The sequence below is a fragment of the Calypte anna genome, chromosome 4 (genome assembly GCF_003957555.1).
Source record: "Calypte anna isolate BGI_N300 chromosome 4, bCalAnn1_v1.p, whole genome shotgun sequence".
Lineage (NCBI taxonomy): Eukaryota > Metazoa > Chordata > Aves > Apodiformes > Trochilidae > Calypte > Calypte anna.
Window position 1 is genome coordinate 11,730,059 of NC_044247.1, and position 24,245 is coordinate 11,754,303.

Consider the following 24,245-nt stretch of genomic DNA (forward strand, 5'->3'; position numbering starts at 1 on the left):
ACATTCTAGATAAACCACTTTAAAAGCTGCTGTCTCTAGAAAAAATACATCCCACTGCTCCTATGCCAGGTGGCCACCAGCATCTTGAAGTGCTAAACACTGTGTTTCATGGGCTCTTTCTGACAGTCCCTAAGTGTCCCATAGCACAGTACAGTGGTTACAGGGATAATGACCATTGGTGCTTCTTGCTCAGGAGATCCTGAGCCACCTTGGTTTGAGGCTGGACCCAGTGCTATCATCTGTCTTCAGATACCAATATTTAACAAAAGCTGGGGAACTTTGCCTATGGACTGAAAGATGAGGGCCTTGGATTATTTATCCTAGCTCTGAAATTCATCCCAGCATAAATTCTTCAGCCACTTTTCATCAGTTTATGCATCTGTGAAATGAGGCTTATACATTCCTTAGGGGAAAATAAGTCAAGTGCTTTAAAAGCAATTTATTTTGCTAGGGTTTGTTATACCAAGAAGATGCACGTTTGGTCTTGATAGAGAGCTCCCTTTGTCATGTCAAGGAATTAAGTGCCTGAATGTGCCAACTGTTTTGCAGGAGCTCTGCAATGTTGAAGAGCCATGTGAAGAATTTACATCAAGGCATAGTTTGGAATGGAAATTTCTATTCTTGGACCACAGGTAAGAGATGTGGTTTTAGTCACTGAAGAATAAACAAACTGTAGCTTAAAAAAAGAAAACTGTGTAGCTATTGCCTGAGATCCCAAGTCGAATAATTCTAATTAAATGAAACTTAGTACTCAGAACTTATTTATTAGGCATCTTTAAATACTTTGCTCTTTTCTATATTTTAGGCAGGTAAGAAACCATATAAAATGGTAGAAAAACGTATAGAAAAATGTCTAATTCACAAAGATATCAAGTCATTAAAAGAAAACAGTGTAGGTCCTATCACCTGTATTGGTGTAGCTCCTCTGCTTTCCAGCTACAGCTCCCAGGAACCCTCCTAAATCTTTTGCATGTCAATAAACTTTTGATTTTCACCTTGAGAAATGATGAGGTTTAATAATAAAAGAAAAAAAAGTGTATTAGATGATTTAATTGCAGACTTTTTTTTTACAATGCCATATGGTGGGCTAGCATTTATCTCAGTGAATGAAACAGACTGGAACTGCCTTATTAAGCTGATTAATGTAAGATTCATGTTCTTCAAAAGAAGCTGGAGGGTTTTGTTCACTCTTTTACTTCTCTTCATCTGACATATGTGTGTAAGCACATTGCAAAATCCTGCCCTTTCCATTATCCCTCCCTTTGCAAGCTGTGCAAAGGTAATCATTACTAGAAATAGAAGACTGTCAATAAGGCAGTAGGAAAAACAGTGTTTGGGAGGAAAAACCCCTAAATATCACCTGCACGTTTAGAGCACAAGAAGGAGCAAATATGAATGAAAAATAACTTGCATTTACATAGTAAACAAGGCGTGTATCTCTCACATCATACCTTGAAGCACGGAGGAAGCAACCCTGTGACAGCCCTATGGTTAGCACCGTGTGGTTTGGGACAGTCAGCTTATTATTTGTGTCAGGATCTTGCTGGAGTAACTTGGTTAGACTTTTGTTGGCCTGACCAATAATGCATGTTTCCAGCAGCAATTTGTAAAAGAGCACTAAGTCCCTTATTCCAATGCCTGGTGGAGCAAGCTGGTTTTCCAGAGGGCTGTGTCCCAGCAGCTCCCATGCATACAACAAGCAGGGAGTGCTTAGGAACCCATCAAAGGGGCTTTTGATGAATCTGGGTTATGACTCAGAGAGGAATCTCTGTGCTCTGGATGCAAGACACTCTGGTCCCATTGAAACCCCAATGAGGAAACCTTTGTTTCTGAGAGTAAATTAAGCTGATACAGATGCTGAGGCAGAATTTGTGACAGCCCTGGGTGTAAGCTCCAAGAAGGAACAGGAATTGTGTGGGTTGTCTCATTTCATCACCAGTTCAAGCCTCTCTCCAGTACCATCTGCAGGCTCTGTGAAAAGCTGTTGGCTATTTTTTGGTTTTTCTTGTTAATTTATGTCAATTCCCAGCACCTGATGCTGAGGTGTGTTCTCAGCAGGGGCAGAGGGTATCCAGCATGAGCTGGAATCAGGACCATTCCTATCATGATGACAACATAAATTGGAGTAAAGATCGAGAATTCAGGAAAAACTCCATAAATCTGGCTAAATATTAGAAAACTAGGAAAAATATGTATTCTACACTTACATGTAAATATGTGGGGAGAAAAAGAACCTTTCAACTTTTGTTGTTGATTCTCTTCACTATGGTTCTCTCCTTATTGTCCCCTCATTTATAACAAGACAGCACTCAAAAGTCTCTTTTAAGTCTGTGCATTTCCATTTGCAGGCTTCTGCTCTATCTTCAGCTAACAAGACTTTTAAAATTTTTCCACAAGCAAGGCAGCTCTGTCAAATGACAGATGAGAAGCATTTTGTGGTTGCTTTCTGATTTAAAGAATTCTGGGGAGAGTCAGGAAAGCATAATACTTTCCTGATCAGCTTAAATGTTTATCTGATGTCCATCTGAAAGACATTATTGTCTTGAATATAAGCATGTCATTAAAGACAGGAGAGACACTGGCACATTCTGCCAAAGAGACAGCAAGGAAGGACACTTAATAAATACACATATTATCATGATTAACAGAAATCTGGGTCACATGAGAAAAAGGAACACAGTGCTCTGTGAAAAGTTGGATAAATAAGGCTGTAATGTGATGAAAACCAGCGGGTACTAAGGACTCTTTTTCAAGCGATTTGCCATCAGAGAGCGTGGAGTTGGCTCTTCCAGCCAAACCTTTCTGCTGGGAGCCAGGAGCTACTGCTCAGGCCTTGACCTTTCTGGGGCTGCTGTGGAGCAGATCCCTCCCTGGTTGTGCTTTCTTTTCCTTTTGATGCCAAACTGCTTGTAGTTATGGGGAGCAGAGCAGTTACAGACCTGTCTGGACCCTTTCCAGGTGAACACTCTGTGCCCGCCTTGTGTGTCAGGAGTGCAATTGTGAAGCTGGGTTGCTCAGCCAACACAGAACTTCCCATAATTATATCCAAAAGGATTGATCCATCCAAATCTAAATGTAAATGATTTTCTGCTCATACTCCTGGCCACTTTATTGCATTCACCTTCCTTAAGAGGGTCACTCAACACACCAGGAGAAAGGTGGCAGGAGAGGCAGGTTTGATGGGCTCTCATTCTTTCAGACTGCTCTGGTTTTGTGACATTAACCATTTTGCTAACACACCACTGCCTTATTCCCAAGGAACACGCTGAACTTGGCAGGTGAACCTTATGCTATCAGCATATCCAGCAGCCAAAACAAACAGGTGGAGCCAAATGAATGCAGGTCCTGCCTCACCACGTAAGCACAGTGCTTGAGATGGTGCAAGCAGGAGTGTATCTGAGCCAGGGGACAGAAGGAGAGATGCTGATATAGGGAATAGAGCCAAAAATAGTGGGTTTATCCTCACATGCAGTATTGTTTGATAGTCATAAGCTAGCAGGCTCCAGTGAAGGCTGTGCATAAGCTTGGTGTTGTTAGGACACCTGCTTAAAAAAAAAAAAAAATCTCATAATTTGCCTGGAAAATGGCAAATCTAGACTTGACAGCAGAATGGTCAGGTAAAGCATTGCAATGTACCTATCTAAATACTTTCTCAATTCTTTCTCTGCCTCTCACAGAAATAACAGTCCTTAAAATCAACCTCATGCCTATTCTTATTGAAACATTTTTGCTGGTTATAATTTCCCAAGCTTTTCCACAGGAACAATTACTTTTTCTTTTACCCAAACTGGTCCTGACACACACTGCAGCTTCCCACTTATTCTTTCTTCTACAGTTACTACCCAGATGACATTTACATCCAACCTACTGAATAATTTTACTCGAGCTCCAGATTATTATGCACATGAGCAGCCATAGCATTTCTCAAGCTGTGTCTCACAAACGTGCTTAATGAATTGAGTCACTTGCATACGTACATGCCTTTCTCTACACCCACATAATGAATAGGCTAGGAAGCAGTAAACACACACCTTTTCATTTGCTCAATTTTTACCTCTCCCTTGCTGGTTATTTTGGGGTGTTGTGTTTTTTGGTTTTTGTTTTTTTGTTTTTTTGGGTTTTGGTTTTTGGTTTTTTTTTTTGCTTGTCTGTGAAAATACATCACTGTGCATATGAAAATCCACTCCTGATTTCCCTGCCAAGTGAATGCACAAGGTGGTTTTATCCACCAGTGTCACAGCGTAGCTGTTAGGATGTCAAAGTGTAAGGTTTTCTGCTCACTCCCTGCCCTTTGCTTCCCTTCTAGGGCTCCACCTATTATAGGATATTTACCCTTTGAGGTTCTGGGAACATCAGGGTATGATTACTACCACGCAGATGACCTGGAGCTTCTTGCTCGGTGCCATGAACACTGTAAGTTCCTCTCACTCTGCAGCATGCCTGTCTTTGATGTCATTTGTCATTCATGCACAACCTTTTACTGTCATCACCAAAGGTATCTTCATCTGGGGCACAAGGGAATTCTCTCTTCCAGTGACAAACCTGTCATAGCTGACACTTACTGGGGAGGTGGAATCTCTGCAGAATTCACTTGGATCGGGAACAATTTGTGCAGGTTTCCCAAATTGACAGATACCCAGTTTGAGCACAGGTTTTCTGAGTGAGATGAGAGCAATAAGATGGGAAATCAGAACCATATGACCTCCAACCCCAGACTGTAAGGGTAGCCACAAACACTGGGATTTTGCTGACTGCCACAGCTCATGGGGTCTTGCTCAGCTCACCAATGTACCTCCTGAAAGCAGCATTTGGATCCCCTGCCTGTGCAATCAGATGTTGTGAATCTCAATTATTAGTAAAATGCTTCTGGAGATTCATACTCTTTTTTAAATGCAAAAGTACCAAATACAGGGTCTGCATGGGTGATGATGGCTCATTTTTGGTCAACCTGGAAGTAAAGCAGAAAAGCAGAGAAGTCTGGTTCAGACTGGTGCGTGAACACCCGAGGATGTCTGTGAAGTTCATCTTTGTGAAAGCTGAAATAGTGTGACACACCAGAGCCCAGGAGGAGCCAGGTCAGACAGAGCACTCAACCTGAGGACTGCAGCAGTGCAGCCTGGGGCTGAAACACCTTGTCCTACTGATGGCTGGAGCTCATTTGAGGGCAAAACGTGGCAGCAGGCACTAAATTAATAGTCTGCTATTAATCAGTGTGGTTTTTCTACCACATGATGTGAGATGTTTTATCCTTGGGACTGTATTTATCCATTTGGTTACATATTTCATTAAGATACTGAGCCACAATTTGATCTGTCCTCCAGCTGGTTTGCATTGGCCAAGCTCTTTGTAAAATGCATCTAGGGAACCAACTATACTGCCAAGAAATATTACTTAGAGGTTTCCTGTTTGGCAAACCCTTTGTTTGTCTCTCTGCTATCTCTGTTTGAAAGGAGGGTGGTCAAAAGGAAATGAGGATACTCCAGAGGGTGGAGAAAGTGGGATGCTGGAATGCTGAGATGCAGAGCAGTGTGATGCTGGGGCACCAAGAATCTCTGCAGTCCCCCAGCACACTGGAGCTGCTTCCTCTCTTCTCATCTCTACCACGTGTCCTCTGCCCCTGACCTGTATAAAATGTAGAAGGATGTAGTAGAGAATGGAGAAGATAACTTTTCGTAGTGTCAAGTTTCCACACTGATCTGCCAGCATTTCTGCCCTGCCAAGGCAACGTGCTGGTACAGAGCCAATGGGGGGGAAGTCCTGCTGAGCACCCACAGGAAGATGGGAAAGGAGCTAAATAACAGTTGTATGTATGGAGATGGGAATATTAAAGGAATATTTTAGTTGCTCTCAAGTAGAGTACTTCTAAAAGATTGTTCAGACAGAGATGAGCTACTTAACCATACGACACTTTTGCTGCTATGTGCATGCAGTTTGGTACAGATGTTAACTGAGAGTGGGGTCAGGTACTTCAGCAGAGAATCTATATATGTTGGACATCTCTACTAGCCATGGATCCCCTCTTACATATTAAAAGAGTATTTGCACAACACACCTGAAGGAAAAGATCCTTTGATCTTAGTGTAGAGGGTCAAAATAAGGAGCTGGCAAAGTGACTTAGAGAAGTTGCTTCAGGAACTCTGACAGATGTAGGAGATGAGTGATGTCCAGCAAGGGGTGTTAGCCAAAGACCTTTCCTAAATGCTTTGTGTAAAGCCCATCACTATTACTGGGATCACTAAAGAAGTCAGTCCTGATACTCAGCAAAATAGAGATGTACAGGTGAGTAAAAATACTTGGGTTCTTGTGAGTTGGTAAGTTCCTTTTCATCAGGCTGACCACTCTTGGCAGGCATCTTGCCTACTGTGAAGTGAAATATGTTTACTTAAAGCCCATTTCTATTTTACTTTGTGTTAATTATGTATATTTTAAATGAGTATGTTTCATTTTTTACTCCCAGCATTGCAGGAACAAATAATTCTGTTATTTAATAGTTACCCTACTTATATTCCAGTTGTATTAGACCACCTGAGATTTTCTTGGAATACCATGGTCATACACACTAAGTCTGGTGTATTTAGGTCACCTATAGGGAAAAAACTCCCAAAACTCCACTCTCTTACTGTTTTGTGCCATTATTAGGATCTTGACTTCAGATTCCCAGTCTTTGGAATGCATTCTCATGTACCTGTGAAAGACCAGTGCTTCATTTAATGCTACTTATGCTTATTTCAGAGGACCCCAGGAAGAAGTTAGAAGAATGCAGCTATTTATATGCCAGTTGTTAGTTCTGAAAACAACCTCAAAATAGCAAATCACACTCTTTAAAATCAGTAGCATAAAAGAAGCCAAATGAAAGCTCAGTTTGTGGTAATGTCTCATCTGTTATGTTAGAAAGCTGCAAGAGCAGCTTAGTGAGGCAGCAGACAGCAAGAGGGGGGTGGGACCAAGTGATTTTTCTAATCACCTTTGCACCTTTGAAATTTCTGTTTGCTATCAATCACTTTCCTTTTTGTTTACCAGTGATGCAATTTGGAAAAGGAAAGTCCTGTTACTATCGGTTCCTGACCAAAGGCCAGCAGTGGATATGGCTGCAGACACATTACTACATCACCTACCACCAGTGGAATTCCAAACCTGAGTTCATCGTTTGCACTCACCTCGTGGTTAGGTAGGAGCAAGCACCAAACACTCCTCAGTGCATGGCCCATGGGCTCAGCCATCCTTTTTTTCTAGCCCTGTTTTGTGGTAGCCAAGTGTCTGCTGTATGCCTTGACACACTAAGATGTTCTAGAAAAATATCACGACAGGGAACATGGGGAAAGCAGAGCATATTTTCATAGCATATTTTCATTAATTTTTTGTTTGTTTGTTTGTTTTTGGCATCATTTGTCAAGCCTATCTGTGTGTTACATTTCCCTTTTATCCCTAGAGATAGCATGGTCATGGGAAGAATTAAAGCTCTAAAGAATCAGTGGGTTTTATGGGTGTAAATGGGATCATACATCTACAAAACCTTTTCATCAGAGCTTTAAATATTTATAACCTGAAGTTAGCTGCCGTCCTGCTAGCTTTATTCCTCAACCGAAATCCAGCCTAGCATCTCCCTCTAGTGGGGAGCTGCTTGTGCTGGGCTGCACACCTGCCCTGGGAGATGATGTGCGGGTGGGATGCTCTGTGGTACCCGCCTGCTGGGGGGGAATCAGCTTCAGTACCACGGTAATCTCAGAAAAGATTGTGTTAAATTTGAGAATATATTTACTGGAGGGCTTGAAAAATAGCACCATCCTGGTTTGCTCTATTAACTTGAATAAACACATTGCTCGTTTCTATCCTGTCAGGAATCAATTTGTGACATTTTTTTCCTGATCTCTTTTTTCTTGTCAAAGATCTGGAAGGGCAAACTCTAATTAACTGGGATATTGTGAGACACAGACTGAGAGCCCCTTACACCATTAAGCAGGTGTAAGTGATTTCAGCTCTGTGTGCTGATATAAAGTACCTGTCAAGTGTTTTTGTAAGCAAATGTTAGAGAAAGAGAGAGTGCTTCTGAGTTGTGTTGCTTCTGCCACCATTCAGGGAATTCAGCTTCATTTTTAGCTTCGACTTTCTTCTGCATGAACTTGTTTCTTTCTCCTCCCAGTGCCTCTTAAACCCAGCAATACAGTCCTATATTGAGCCTGAAAATCTGTTCTACCTCATGTAGTTAAGGTTTAGAATATATTAGGGAAAGAGACACGTTAGTTTCCCAAGGATTTTGAGGAAATTCAGTGCCTGCAATGATATAAGTGAGCTTGGTTCAGGAGCTTCTCTTGCCTCCCTCTTGTCTGTTACTATTGCAGCACCCTGAATTCCAGCACATTTCAGTGCTCAGAATCCACAATCACTCTCAGAGTCTTTTAAAACATCCTCTCCAATTTATCACAGTGGTGAATCATGTGGAGTTGTTTACCAGAAATACTTCATTAATCAGGAGAAAAACTAGTAAGGAAAGCAAATAAATTCTTTTAGAGCCATGTTCCTGGGGATTCCTGCACCTCATGCTGTGTCTGGACAGCAAGGGGTTTGTATTCAGAGCTGCTCCCAGAGCAAGGAGAGTTAACTCCCTGGTGGCATCCTCCATGGAAAGAGGGGATCTGACATCCTCCTCCCCAGGGCTTAGGTCTCACTAACCTACTGCGCAGTATGCAAAAAAATTGAGTCTTGATCACCAGCAGGTTAGAAGATGAATGTATATTTGCTATAGCTGTTCACTTTCACAGAAGCTCTGGAATCATTTTTCTGCCTGATCACAGGAAATGAGAAAGTCCTTCATTAAGAAAATTGTGCTGAGGACAAAGACATCCATTTTGCCTTCAATAACCAAGTGCACTTTGCTATTAGATTAGGTTTGCTTGAAAGCATCCAGGCCCAAAATTTGCAAAAGAAAGTCTATGTTTGGGCTTGGAATGAGCAATGCACTTGATCACATAGGCTCTGCAGGCCTGGCCACAGTGGGACTGAGACATTGCCCTGTTGTTTCTAATCTGTGGATATTCAGTATTTGCAGCTGTTCACAGACTGCAAGGCTGTATGGTGATGTTCCTCTGAGCACCTTGTATCTGAGAGTGTGTGTGTGTGTGTGTGTGCTGTGCAAAGCTTGTACTCAGTATGAAAAATGGTGATCTGTATGGTAGGGTGGTTACCATAGAGTAGCAATGTGCAGACTGGAAAACTGGATTTTAATTTTTTTTCCTTTTTTTTTTTAGTTATGCAGAAGTTAGAGCTGAAAGAAGGCGAGATCTTGGCCTTGAAGAGTCATCAATTGAACTGGCAGCCTCTTCTGTAAAGGTACTGTGTCCCTGCACAGCTGAATGAGTAAATGCTTAAAGCAAACTGAGAAATTGTTTACCAATCTTAGGAAAGTATCTGTTCTTTCTTCTCCTCCTCCTTCACTCCCTCTTCCTCCCAAGCCTTCAGCTGGGTTTTTACTCAGGCAGACCCTCAGAAGTTTTCCAGTGTATAGCTCTAAACCACACATCTTGGTTCAAGCATGTAACAGCTTTTCTGCTGTTCATTTTCCTTCTGAGACTGCTAACACAAATGCCAGGTTCAACCACCTCACTTCAGGAGCAGAAAGGTAAAGCTGGAGCTGGAGGTGAGGCTGCAGGATCAGTCCTTTTAGCAGGGTGCAGAGGATCTGAGAGCAGGGCAGTATCACAGGGTGCCTGTTGCATTAACCCCAGTTCACCAGTGATACTCAGATGAGATTGGAAGTAAAGGGAAAACACATTGCAGGATCCCATCAAGTGCAGGACTGTGACCAGGGCTGGAATCAGCTTGGCATCCTGTCCAATACCAATATCTGCCCTATTAACAAAGTCATTTTAACTACTTTTCAGTTTTTCCTCTCAGTAGTTTGCAAATAACACATAATCTATGTAGTTTCAAGTGAATTGCTGTGTAATTATCTTTCTATGAGCGTTGCTGCTCTTCAGACATTATAGAAGCTGTGTATGGGATGTATAGGGGAAGCTGTCACAGAGACCTTTTGCACTTGAGCAAGGACCATCACACAGACAGCTGCTTCTCTGTCACCACAGCACACTTCTGTCTTTTTCCCTTTTCCACATGTCAGCTGAGATATTTTTCTGCAGATCTTAGGCTGCATCTGTTGATGTGAGGGAGCTGGAGGGGAAGCAGAGCAATCCCTCCTATTGCTTAATCACCTGGAGGGCAGTGGGAAGCTGGGGAGCTCCCTGAGAGGCATGGACCCTCCAGGCATGATGGCATGGCCAGCATGGTAACCCACATCCTACAGGTGAAACACTCTCTTCTACTCAGAAGTTATGGGCTGTTTGCCATAAACCATCTGCCAGGTGGTGTTTGTCGTTTTGATGTGACAGCTCTGACATTGTTAATATTCACTAGCTCAGGCTGTTTCCCCAGGGATGTGGTGCCAGGTTTCTTCCTGGAACAGCCCAATGGCAGCCACTGCTCCCCAGGCAGAAGCAAGGGGGGGTTGCAGCTCTCAGCATCATCCAGTGCCTGTTCCCTCCTGCAGCTCTTTGCTGCAGATTGTCCTAAAGCTGCAGCTGATGTCCCCATGTCTCCATGTCCCTTCCCAGTCATCCCTCTCCATCTCTTCAGTGAATAAAACTCTTCCCACCACCTTCATGTGTTACCTCTGCCACCACTCCCTAGTGTGCCACAGCCAACAAACTGTGACATCCATGAAGAAATCAGGCAGAAGGAAGCTGATTTTAGAAAGTGTATTTCCATTTGCAGACAGCAGGAGGGTGGCATGTTGGGGCACTGTCGGTGGTCCCCATGGTGCTGGGGATATCACCTCAAAGCCAGGGATGCCTGTGGTGTGATCCTGAGAGTCTGTCTGGAGGACACCTGAAGGCTTTAGGGTGATCCCTGAGAGACCAAATCCTGCACCAGGGTTTGGTGCTGTGGTTCTGGCCCTCCACACATCCAGCCTGGTTTTTTTCTCCACAAACAAGTGGTTGGGAATGTGGAGGTGCCCCCCCAGGACTCTTCTCTCCTGCTGACAATCTCTGCTTGTGCTTTGGTCCCTGCAGAGCCACAGCAGCTACCTGGACATGGGGCAGTGTGGCAGCAGCCAGGATGCCAGCCGGGAGGCAGTGTCAGTGTCATCCCACAGCTCCCGACGCTCCTCACACACCGCCCTCTCCGACTCTGCGTGTAGGTACCCACGTGGACAGGGGGCTGGAGGGCAGAGCAACCACCAGAATACTGGGGTTTGGCTGGGGTTGGGGTGGCAGGGGGGATGCACAGCACTGGGACCAGCATACTGTGCCATAACAAGTTATGGTTGAGCCGTGAATTGATCCATAACAGAGCTGTGGCCACACTCCTTGTGTCCCACTGCAGCTGGAATTGCAGCTCTCCACCTGTTTGACACCAGCTGAGGGTTGTGGCTGTTCGCTGCCTGTCAGGGGACAGGAGGTGACTCACTAACCTGAAGCATTTTGATTGAACCCCAAACCTCACTGACAAAACTTCTGGTTTTAATAGTTTTGATTGACAGACTTTTAAGATCATCAACTCCAGCTGTTAACCCACCACATCTACACATCTTCTAAATACCTGCAAGGATGGTGACTCCACCACTTCCCTGGGCAGCCTGTGCCAGGGTCTGACAACCCTTTCAGTAAAGAAATTTTTCCTGATATCCAATCTAGACCTCCCCTAGGACAGCTTGAGGGCAGTTCCTCTTGTCCTGTTGTTTGTTACCTGGGCAGAGACCAACACCCACCTCACTACAACATCCTTTCAGGGAGTTCTAGAGAGAAATGAGGCCTCCATCCAGCCTCTTCTTCTACCCAAAGGTTTGGTTCCTGATGATAAATCGCTGCCTGCCTTGCTGGCAGCTTCATACCAGCTCTCCCACAAATGTCCCTGCAGCTATGGAGACAGCAGCAAGGTGACCACAGTACAGGGCCATGGGTTGGAACCAGCTCTGAGGCTCATCTTGAGATACTTGCTTGGGAAGAGTGGGAAAGCTCATCTGAAGACTTTCATGGAGAGAAGGCCTGATTGGGGCGTTAACATCAGAAGGGAGCTCTGCAAGTCAAGCAGGGGAGCAGAGGGGCAGTTTGGGGACGTAGTTTGGCAGCTGTTGGGCCCCTGCTCATCTGCATAGGCATAGCTGGGCTTTGGCCAGGCTATCCAGGCATGGATCTGCTGTGTCACAGTAAACTGTCTGTTTTCCAGCCACCTCATCCATGAGACACATGGACACCAGCACACCCACCCGGGCATCAGTGCCAGGGGGACAGGTGGAGAAGGCAGCCCTGCGGCTGGCATCGGCTGGGAGTGCTCAGGTCAGTGGTCCCTGCAAGCAAAAGCCTTTCTGATGGTGTAAAGAAATGAGCTTGGCAAACTTTGATCTTGCCATCAGAGAGGCTGGATCCCCACGTGTGAGTGTGCTGGACCTGGGAGTGGGATTTCACGGGGCTGTGGGGCAGGCGAGCAGCCGGCTGAGCTGCTGGAGAGGTGACTGGGGCTCCTCTGCTCTCTCCTTTCCAGAATCAATTTGCTTCTCCAGGCCAAATGCCTTCCCACACCACATCCCTGCTTCTCTTGGGGGCTGTACACATGAAATGGCCTTTATCCAAAACATGAATGCTGACACTTAGGATTTGCAAATAGCAGGGGGCATCCAGGAGCTTAAATTCTCCCTTCAGACTCCACATGGAGTTGTCTCATTCCCTGCACTTGTTCATCTCCACCATGAGCTGGTATCACACCAGCTCTGCATTAGAGGTGCTGTGGACCTTAACTAAGGCAAAATTTTCATTTCTAGGCAATAGCAACTCCTCAAGCCCCTGGTGACCACCTCCCTCAACATCATGTGGCTCAGCTGGCAGTCCCCTCCCAGCACTCTGTGATGGTACGTGGTTTATTTGTGTTAAACACACTGGTAGGGGCAGTCAGTGGGGCAGACTCAGTGGCTCCAGGTCTCTGCTCTTACCTCCTTGATGGCTGGTCCCAGTGTGGGGCCAACTTTTCAGTGCCCTTTCTGGTGCTTTTACTGAGATTTACCTACAAATTGCAAGCATGTATTTCAGCGAGGAGACAGAGTAGGTGGGACATTCAAGGGAAGAGGTCAGAAGAAGGCTTAACACTTATCAAAACCATGTGGGGGTTGTTGAAGGCTCTGAATTGGTGGCAGCTAACAGCAAGCTGATGTAATGCTGAAGAGTTTTATTGCCCTGGTAGAGGAAAGGGGTGTCATGGAAGTTAGTCTAGAAAAATTTAAAAATACCTATGAAAAATATGGGAATTGTAAACCATAACTATGAGGCCTGTCCCGACAGAGCTCTGAGGTCAGTGTAGTAAACATGCAGATACATAATACAGGGACAGAAGACCACCAGTGTGGGTGGGAAAGATGGGCTCGAGGGTGGGATTACAACCTACCTTGGGCCTGGCATTTAGCAGATATAATTAGCAGCTCAGCTGAAAGCCCAGCCTGGAGATATGGCAGAGGTTTGGATGCAGTGCCTGCCGCAAAGCAAAAGTGGTCAAAAATCAACAGGGTGCCACACGAAGGGACAGGGAACTTCTCTGCCTTGACACATTACATCTGCACAGAAATTTATCAGGCTGAGCTGGGCATGAGGCCCTGAATAGGAGCCAGGTCTGCTGCTGCACTGGAAGTACAGTAGTACTTTGGTTAAATCCACAATTGCCATTTTTAACCATAATTTCTATACTGAAACCATAATTTCTAAAGCTGAAAAAAAGCTGTTTTCCAGAAGCCAGCATCAGTATGAATATAAGTAGCAGGACCAGTCCTACCCTGTGATCTTTTCCTCTGTTCTCCACAGCCAGTGTACCATTTCCCAACCCAGCTGGGGATGATGCATCAGCTGAAAGAGCAGCTGGAGGAGAGGACTCGCATTCTGCAAGCTGACATCAAGACACAGCAAGAAGAGCTCCACGTCATCAAGGAGCAGCTCCAGCTAGTGCAGGACTCCAACCTGCAGGTACTCTCTGACCCCAGGGTTCCCAAACCCACAAACCATTTGCTTTTCCTTTGAGCATGCAGATCCATGACCAAATTTTCAGTAGCAAGAGCATTTAGAAATGAGCTCTGGATAAACTGGTAGTTTGGTCTCAGGTGTGGGAGTAGTGTCATGAGAGATGAGCAGTGTCAGTATAGGCTCAAGTATTGAATCACAGAATCATAGAGTTGTTTTGGTTGGAAAAGATCTTTAAGATAATCAAACCCAACAGTTAACCCAGCACTGCCAAGTCCACCACTGAACCATGTCCCTCAGCACCCCTTCCACGTCTTTTCAGTACCTTCAATACCCAACTACTTCCTATTCTCGTGCTGGACTAATCCTTTCAGTAATGAAAATTTTCCTGCTACCCAGTCTAAACCATACCCTGACACAACTTGAGGTCAGTTCTTCTTGTCCTGTTGTTTGTCACTTGGGAGAAGAAACCAACACCCACCTCACTACAACCTCCTTTCAGGTAGTTGTGGGGAGTGATAAAGTCTCCCCCCAGCCTCCTATTCTCCAGGTTAAAAAAAAAACAGTTCCTTCAGCTGGTCCTCATAAAACTTGTTGAATCAGGAATTTTCATGATTTAGAAAAAAAGGTGCCAAGCTAATTCAAAGTCTCCCCTGCACAAAAAGGCTGGCAGTTTGGTGGCTGGTTTGTGCCATTCCTGCAAAATGCAGCAGGCACAATGGAGCTGGAACAGTCATGGCTCTGAATAAATATTTGGTCACAAGATAATATTCAATTTGCTCGTATTCACAGTTCACTTTGCCCCTGGGTTGAGAGATGTTACTACCAGAGTATTATACGTCGACAGACAGCCTGGGAGCTGGAGATGGGATCTCCCAGGCAGCACAACTGCTGTATGAGCTGCCAACAACTCATGTATCTCTTTTATTTAAAGATGCTGATGCAGCAGCCGATCCCTGTTGTCTTTAACAACCTGCAGCACCCGAACCCCAGGAGGCCACCACCACCAGCAGTGGGAACCCCCAGGCAGACAGCAGCCAAGAAGTCACAACAGGAAGGCCTTATGGGGACAAAGCACTGCTGCAGCACCCACCTGCCAGCACCACGCCAGTTCCTCAGGGACCCCTGCAGCACAGCTGCCCAGGTCACTGGCTGCTTTGGTGTCTTTGTTGTCTCCTTTCCTGGTTCCCAACTATTGGGTGCCCCCTCCCCATGGTCCCACGCATCTCCTCAGTGCTGGTTTTACTCCATACTCTTGTGTCAAGAGGCAGCTGCTGTTGATACATTTACCTGTAAAAAGAAAAGCCAGGTAGCCTGAAAGCATTAAACCCTGGGGACTGCTGGAGCTGGCCTGGTGACCAGAGAGGAAACCAGTGGGAGGTCTGGGCTCTCATTTGCTTCTATTTGTGACTGCAACATTTGTAGCCAGCAAGACTTGTGACTTCATAACACATGGAAATAGGGATAATTTTAAAAGATTAATTTTCTTTTGCTGGAGAAGTCATGGAAGGCAGCTTTGACAAACAAGTTTGTCATTACTAGACCTAAATCCACTATCCCAGAACCATGTAATGGTCAGGTTGGGAGGGACCTCTAAAGGTCATCTATTCCAACACCCTTGCAGTGAGCAGGGACATCTCCAACTGGATCACGTTGCTCAGATCCCCTTCCAACCTGACTTTCAATGTTTCCAGGGATGGGGCTTCCATCACCATTCTGGGCAACCTGTTCCAGTCTTTTACCACCCTCATGATAAAATATTTCTTCCTGACAGCTTGTCTAAATCTGCTCTTTTTTAGTTTAAAGCCATTACTCCTATCACTACAGGTCCTGCTAAAAAGCTTCCCCATCTTTCTTAAAGGCCCTCTAAGTACTGAAAGGCCACAAGGTCTCCCCAGAGCCTTCTCTTCTCCAGTATTTCTAGATTGTCTCCTTGGGAAAGAACTGAGATGTCCAAAAGAAAAAAGACCAAAAGTGTTGCTTTAAAGGAAGGATGAAACACTTTCACTGCAGTCTTCAGATTTGCACTCCCCTCTTATGCTGCTCCCTTCTCCCTTGAGCCTTGAGTACCCTTAACTTTGGTTTCTCAAGAACCTGCCTGCTCATGCTACTGGGGACCCAGTGCCTGCCCTGTAGGGGCAATAAATGCAAATGGGTCAGTTGTGCTGAACAGATTCACTGTTCCTGCTGCTGTGTTCAGGGAGAATACCCTACTGTTCAGGGAGAATACCCTACTGTTCCTTCTCCTTTTACCACCTGCATCCTGGAAACAGTTATTTTGTTAGGGAGCTTAAAAACTTATGTGGGTACCTATGATTTTATTTCAGGTGCAGCAGCAGCAGCAGCAGCAGCAGCAGCAGCAGCACCTAATGAAAGGAAACCAAGCCCAGCAAACCTGCCTGCCTGGGCAGACAAGCATTTCAGTGCCCCTCTACAACAACCCCATGGTGTTTTCACAAGCACATCCCATTGCAGTGGCTGCACAGGTACCAATGGATGGCACTGAAAGGCAACCACAGACTGACTACAGCCAGGACAGGAGCCTCAGGTAGGAACATGCCCTGCTGGGACCATCCTGATGGCAGGGATGGAAAGCAGCAAGCTCAGGGCAGCAAGGAGGGAAGGCATGGCTGGGCTCAGGGGGGGTGAAGGTCCATGGGTGCCACAGCAAGGATGTAGGGATGTTAGATGTGGGTTAGAGGGGAGCTCAGTGTGTGTGCAAGGAGGACACTGAGCACACTGCTGTACCCTGCAGGGCCTGAAGTTCTTCTCTCTCAATAGATCCCTAAATTGTCCATACAGCTTGATAACCTTTGAACACCAGCTGCTGTCACAGGGAGTGAACAGGAAAGCAATCCAGCAGGGACAGCCTTTCCCAAACCTGTGTCTGCTTTCTCTGAAGCTCTGGAGTGTCTTTTCTCCAGCCAAGACACGTGCCATGGAAAAGCCATTTTTGTTTTATACAAAGCTGGAAACCTTTTATAAAACATACACAACTGCCCCAAACTCTTCAGCCACCTTTCAGAAAGTCACCTTGCAGACCCTGCCTCCAGGATCCAGCCATTCTCAAACATTGTGTAAGGAAGATACAGCCCAGAGGGCTCACCATCTATAAAACATATTTCTTACATGAAAGGTGTAGCAAGTTTCAGCTCATATTTGCAAGTGCATTAGACAAGGAGATAAAAAGCATCCTATTAGGGTTATTTCATGGTGATGGTTTGCATACATTCAGGGAGGATTTTCAAGGATTTGCTTTTAGAGACTGGCAGTCAGGAGTTTGGACCTCTCCCTTACCTGACCACCCTTGTTTTCCCTCCACCCCAGGATGCTCTTGGATCAGTCTATCCAAGCCATGATGCCCACTGCCAACAGCAGCAGCCAGTCCACACAGAGCAGTGCCAGCAGGCAGCAAGGAAAGTGAGTCTTTATTGGCCCTTGTTTTCATGCAGTGTTTTAGAAGGGCACTAACAGCCAATTACTTTGAAAAACGTATGCATGTTCACACAAACATGAGCAGTCTCAATCTTTAAAAAAAAAAGCTCATCTGATCAGGAGAAAAAGGGAAATTTATGATAACTAAATGCTTTGAAAAATATTTTTACACCTTTTTCTGGGTTTTGCAAGGCTTAAAATGCCTAATGAAGTCATGGAGGAGATGTACAGCCTTAAAACCCTTAATTGTCAGCAGTTCCAGTACCTGCTTGATGGGGAGGGGAAATCTGGGGCCCACTTTTGCCAGGTTCTCCATGGTTTGGAAAACCCTGCTCCAGTCTGGTTCCTGCAGCACTTGAGCTCCCCAGGGCCTGTGCTGGTGGTGGGTCTGGGTTTGGGTTCTCACACCTTGTTTTCCTCCTCGTGGCAGATTTGTTGCAGAACAGCAGATCTTGCCTCCCCCAATACAGATGCAACCAATCACCTGTAGCACCATCCGACCGCCAGCCCCATCGCCCGCTTTCTCCCCATCCCTGATGATCCCACACACCAGCTTCACATCCCACCAGGCAAACACCCCTGTTCCTCTCCACCAGTGGACACAGCAACAGGTTCAGCAGCACCGTCTCTACCTTCAGGTAATGGAGCTGGAACATGTGTGGATGCACAAGAGTGGCTTTGGGGTTGGGTTGTTTTTTGTAAAGAAATGGGGCTTACCTGGCTAATGAAACTTGACCAGGGCCTCACTAGTTCTCCATTCCCATTGTATCTACACTTTCCAGGCTGGCTCTGGACCCATTCAAGTCCAAATTTTCCAATCAACTCAGTTATCACTTAGTGTCCAGAAGAAATATCCAGTTCTTCAAACACAGCTTGTCACGCAGGGGAGCTCTGTTGGGAATCTTAGTGTAGATATGAGACATGATAAGGGACAAGGCCTTTTGAAGTCATGCCTAATGCTGTGAAATCTCAGCACAGCAAGTTTTTGTTCTCAGCTGCCATCACCAATTTTAAAAAATGGGTGTTTCACAGGACAAATCACTGGAGAAGGTCATTTTGGGTTTTCAGAGCACAGCTTCATCAATGCATGCCAAACCAGTGACACTGCCAAGGCGAGAGGCTGTTGAAACTAATGATTAGTTAGTTTTATTCTCTAAAACTTGCCTGGTTGGCAGAGGTAGGTTAAGGTCCTCCAGGTAGAAGACAAAGCAGAAGGAGAAGGTACAGCTGAAAGTTGCTGGACTTGGAGTAAGAAATTAATTGTTGTCAGCAAATGGGAGCGTGAGCTGTCCCCACTATGGGTATGTGTTGCACATGAGCTGCACTCAGGTCCTGAGGACTGAGGACTAGTCCTGAGGACTGCTCTCAAGTATGGAGAGCAGAATGATGATGCTGGAGGAGATAAATAGTTCCAGGGCAACATAATACCAGGCTTTGCCTCAGCATCTTCAATAAGCACTGAACCAGCAAGTCCAGTTTTTGGGGGTACCAGCTATGGAATGGTATGTGTACAAGGTAGCTCTATAGCATTGGTTGCCTGAGGCTCCTTTCCATGGATGATGGAAGTTACATGTTCTGGAGCTTTTGCCTTGAGCCCAGGTAGTTTTTGAAGGTCTCCATGACTGCTGGGCTCCCCATGGGGCTGGTAGGCTGGGTGGATCCTGCTTCTCCTCTGTACTCCTCCCCAGGAACTGTTAGTCTTGCCGATAGCATCCCAAGCTGCTTGTCCACAACTGGCACCCCCAGTGGGTAGAAATTACCTTTAGGACTTGGCACTTGCACTCCTGGGCAGGAGCCCGAGCATCAGCCCTACAGCAGGAGAAGGAGCAGATGATCAGCAGGGCAGGTCTGACTCGTTGCATTTGTGTCTCCCAACAGATGCAAGGTTCTGAGCCAGCGCCTGGGGGTCCAACACAGCGCATTTTCCAGCCACCCCCCACCCAGCAGCAGAACCCCCTCAGCTACTTCCTCCACCCGCAGCAGCAGAGCCACCATGGGCAGGGCCAGGCCTGCAACCTGCCCGACCTGCCCGAGATGCAGCTGCCCTGAGGAGCATCCATCAGCAGCTCTGGGAAGCAGGGACCAGCTTGGCTGAGCCGCTCGGCGCCCCGGCCAGGGGCAGGGGAGAGGACCACACCATCGAAGCACAGGATGGGTGAGGTCGGGCCCCTCGGGGCAGATGGCAGCTGGAGGGATGGTCCCCCCAGGGGCAGGTGGCTCTGGGGACACCTCATCTGTTGGGATTTCCATGCAATCTGTTGGGATTTCCATGCAGTCAGTCCCTGAGGCAGCTCCGGCAGCTGCACATGCCCTTGCCTGGCACCGTGGTAGGACCAGAAGGTGATGGCTTTCTGGCTGCAGGGAGGTTATTGATCAGGTCACCATGAAGATTGCTTTGCAAAGGAGAAAATAAAAAACAAACCCACCTCTTTTCCATTCAGGACTTCAATGCTGAAAGTCACTGTGAATTTAAGCCCAGCATTTTGAACATGGACACAGACTGTACCGGGCCACTGGACACCATGTACATAACTCGTTGTGCTGTCGTAGGTCCATCGTGGATTTTTTTTTTTTTCCTTTTTTCTATACCTCAGTCCCACAATTTTTTTGTTTTCCAGGAGATTGGATAATGCTGCTAATCTACATAACACCACTTTTGCCTGAATTTCTTACTGTTGTTATACCAGCTCACATCGCAGCTAGTAAGATATTTGTCGTGTTTAATTTGGGTTAACAAGTACAGATAAATTTATATGGTTTTTACTCCTGTAGCCAAATATTTTTCAGGTTACAAAGAATCCTTACTCCTTTTTCTGGTTGTTTTGTTTCAAGTGATGTAGTTGTGTATCTTTCTATCATGAAAACAAACAAGCATATGACGGCAAACTTTGTGGTTTTGCTAGGTCATGTTTCTATTTAGCAAACTTAAAAGGTATGCTCACAAGGACACAAGTGATGTTTCAAGCCCCGAGGGTCAGCAATAAATTGTATTTTTGTAAATTGTCACTTTTTAACTATATGTTTATATTTATGAATTGAAACAACCAGTTTATTCCTCAGTGGGTGTATAGTTAAGTGTCCCTACTGTTTGTGTCTTTCCAAAGGAAAAATGAAACTGTACATTTTTGTGAGGAATTAGTAGCTGATTACTAACTTTGGGCACTGTAAGAGCCCAAACACAAGAGATGGGTTAGGCCATTGCTGTAAGCTTTGCAAGCAATTGGTTTATTAGGACCACGTCCATCCAGCAGCAAACCTCATCTGGCAGTCAGAGCAAGGTTTAGGGAAGGGTTAATTCATAACCTTTGGTGAGTCCAAGCAAAGCTTTTTTTTGCCTTTTTTTTTTTCTTTTTTGTTTTCTTTTTTTTTTTTTGGCATTTTATTTTTTGCTTTTTTTCCTTGTGCAAGTTGCTTTCTTGGCTCTTTGCACCACCTCAACAGCTGGACACTGCTGCTTACTGATGGAGCAGCCTTTGCCACGAGCAATTCTGAGCAGCTTTGTGCTTCAAAGAAAGGGGAGAAGTAGGAAGGTTAGCATGGAAAAAAAAATAGGTATAGCTACTTGTGCATATATCTATAGCCAGAGATAACTATTGCTGTAGATGTCTATAGCTGCTAGCCCACTTTTCCCCACCAGCCACACACGTTTTCTGTGCTGGGAGGATTTACTTAGGTTAGGGGTGAGGCAGCAGCACAGGGACAGAAAAACCTGACTGTTTTTAGGCTGATGGAGACAGACTGCAGCAGCCCCATTCCCTGGAGAGCTCAGGAATGAAATGGGACTATAATAGGTCTGTCCCAGACACTGTTTTGGCTGCAGCTTTCCTGCTGCCTGGCAGGGCAGAGCATGGCTCCCCTGTGGCACACGGGGCTGTTTTCCACCTTCTGGGGCTTTCCCAGGGAAAGGAGCAGGGTTTGGATGTGCTGTGGTGCCCATAGGTTGTTGTTGGGGGACAGGCTGCTGGAGCAGATGCATCCACAGAAGTCAGGAGCTCTCCTGGGGCTGGTGCAGGGCACTGGGCTGCTCTGGAGTTTGGGCCAGGGCAGGGGTGAACAAAAGCTGTGTGAGTCCCCTGCTTTCCAGTGGGTCTCTCCTTTGGCACCTCCACAGGTGAGCTCTGGCTGGGTGTTTGGGCACACAGCTCCCAGGGATGCCAGCAGTGACAAACTGCAGAGCAGGCAGAGAGGAGCTGCAGCCTCCAGGCCACAGCCATCGTTTCGGGCCATTGCACAGACCGAGGGGGTGCCTAGCAGCCCTTCCCCTGGGAACATCAGGGCTGGTGCTCCTGGCTGGGACCAGCCTGGGCAGCACACAGCTCAGCTGATGCTCTTGGGCACAGCCTGACCTGGCCCCTCCATTTCAGTCACCTACAAATAAACTCAGAGCTGTGGCCAGGGCCACCTCACTGCTGGCAGTGTAAGGTGGAGCACCTGAAATGATGGTAACAGCCTCAACCCTTCTGCTTTCAGCTTCCACATGCAGAGCAGAGCACGGGGTCTTTCCTGCCCCAGGTGGTTTGTGTCACAGCAAAAGGGCACAAGCATGGAGCCTTGGAGGTAGAAAATAATGTTTTTAATTTGTTTTTTTGGTTTTTTTTTAAAGCACTATTTCTTCAGGGTCTCCCAATTCCAAACATTAGTGCTGCTCATGCTGTTGGGGCAGGAGGGGGTTCTGTATTTGTGGGGATTGTTTGTGGAGTTGAGTTGTTGTTTGTTTGTTTTGTTTTCCCCTAACCTTGGCACATAATGTTAGTGGGGAAGCGAAGACACAAATGTATGGCCAGGAGCCACTGCTGTGGCTCGGTGTGACTGGTAGGAGGGAAAGGCTCTGCATTGCCCTGTCCTGCCCATTAAACCTGCATTGCCCCAGCACACCACCATGGCTTTTCTGCAGTGTCACAAGCCCAGATGTGGTACATGCCAGTCAAAGGTATCTTTTGAGGTGCTGGTGGTTGGGGGCAGGGGCTTGGGAAGGTGAGTGGGGGTGGTTTTCTAGCAGGGCTCTGCAAGGAGGGAGATTCTTGGCATTGTTGTGGCTTTGAAAGCAAGTTCTACAAAAGAGGGTTGGGAAGAGGCTTGGGAAGTATAGTGAAATGAGGCAACCAGGTGCCACCAATTACCAGGTAGTGGGCATGAGCTGTTGCCATCTTCACATTCTTTGAGCATTCCTTTCGGTGCTCAGAGCAGGTGCTTCTTCTTCCTCTGGCCTGATGTCTGATAGAAACTCAGCTATAGAATGATGAGATTTTCCTGTCATGCCCTTGATGGCAAGGCCGTTGCCCCTCAATCCTAAGAATGCCTTCCGGGTTTGACAACCCTCAGGAGGAGGAGGGGGTAGCGGAGGTGCTGTGGGGACAACACCAGATCCTGCCTCTGGTGCTGGTGCTGCAGTACCAATGCCAACATTTGGCGTAAGCGCTGCAATGGTGGTGGCAGCAGCTTCCGCCTCGGCTTATATTTCTTTCAGGGCACTGATTACCACCCCCCATGTACCTTCTAATCCAGTTATGTTCTTGTTCATTTCTTGGGAATGGAGGCTTCCTAACACGTCACTGACCTCCTGCCAAAGTTCCCACACAGCCGCAGCGGACAAGGAGGAGGAGATTTCTTGCTCCTTCGCCCATGTCATCGGCTTCTTATTAGTGGGGAGTACTTGATGACAGTCCCATCTTTTCCTTTTTCTTGGTGAATCAGTAATAGAGAAGGAGGGTAGTAGATCTTCTTACCTGACTCCTTGGGTTTTCTGCTAACGTTAGTTTACACTGAACTGGCTCCCTTTCTTCTGATTTGTCTGAGCAGGGGCTTGACCGAGGTCTATTATCACATTCTCCACCAGACGTTGCAACACGAACCTCTCTTAGGGCATGGTGCTCCAAGGTCCAACAGGTGTTCCAGCAGAAGTGCACAAACAGTGCTCTGAGTTGGTAGCTCTCAGGATTGGTTAGCCTGGCTCAGTGCTACTGCTCCAGATTCCACTAACCTCTCCGCCAGCTTGCTCAGGACTGAGCTGAGCCTGTGCTTCAGGCCTCACCTTTTATTGGCCCCCTAATCCTGCTCATGCACAGTGGGGGCCCACCCTAATCAGGCACAGGTGGGCTTAACACAAGCTCATGCCCACTACCTGGTAATTAGTGGCACCTGGTTGCCTCATTGCCTCATTTCACTACAGGGAAGGGTTGGGGGGGTGGGCAGTGGGATGTGCTGGATAGTGGGATGTGCTGTGTCCATGGACACAGCCCTTCTGCTGGCAGCTCTGGGCTGCACAGACAGGGAGGGCTTGGGGTGGTGGCACCACTGCCCCTGCTCACAGCCTCTCTCAGAGAGGAGGGGTGCAAGGATGTTTACATATGAGATTGGCCTTGCTAAAACAAGAGACCTAAAATGCACTTTATTGTGTGCCCCCCACCCTTTATCCCCCATGCCCACTCCTATCCACTGGTAGAAGGGGAAGGGACAGGGGGGGCTGCACAGACCCCAGCACTGTACCCATGGGGACAGCCCTGTTTTCCAGGCATGCATCAAAGGACAAAGTCCCACAGCCACTTCTTGGGGCTTGCTTGGCCCCTGCTCATTCTGCCTCCAAGCTGGGGGAAGACTGAGTGATGGCCAGTGGGATTTTTGCCTTTTATTATCACTCACTCTCAAACCCGAAATATATATATATACATGTATATATGTATATATATGCATATATATATATAAATAAATAAAGCTCTTTATTCAGGTTCATTTGTATTTGTTTACCTCGGTGTTAGCTATGACCTGTGTTTTTAGGCTCCGTGTGGAATTGAGGGTTGCTCATAGCTTTGGTTTACACCC

At 46.4% G+C, this 24,245-nt stretch overlaps 1 protein-coding gene across 1 annotated transcript in view; it reads left to right on the forward strand.

Moving 5' to 3' along the window:
* Positions 1-20,187, forward strand: part of LOC103528403 (neuronal PAS domain-containing protein 2) — a 55,242-nt gene extending 35,055 nt beyond the window's left edge. Inside the window, exons 10-22 of the mRNA XM_030449040.1 lie at positions 550-632; positions 4,307-4,413; positions 7,021-7,168; positions 9,246-9,327; positions 11,064-11,187; positions 12,220-12,329; positions 12,812-12,898; positions 13,839-13,997; positions 14,926-15,135; positions 16,319-16,539; positions 17,319-17,411; positions 17,857-18,064; positions 19,305-20,187. Of these exons, the coding sequence (XP_030304900.1) occupies positions 550-632; positions 4,307-4,413; positions 7,021-7,168; positions 9,246-9,327; positions 11,064-11,187; positions 12,220-12,329; positions 12,812-12,898; positions 13,839-13,997; positions 14,926-15,135; positions 16,319-16,539; positions 17,319-17,411; positions 17,857-18,064; positions 19,305-19,475 (1,803 nt within the window). The 3' untranslated portion in view covers positions 19,476-20,187. The remainder of the gene's footprint in view (positions 1-549; positions 633-4,306; positions 4,414-7,020; positions 7,169-9,245; positions 9,328-11,063; positions 11,188-12,219; positions 12,330-12,811; positions 12,899-13,838; positions 13,998-14,925; positions 15,136-16,318; positions 16,540-17,318; positions 17,412-17,856; positions 18,065-19,304) is intronic.
* The last annotated feature ends 4,058 nt before the right edge of the window (positions 20,188-24,245 follow it).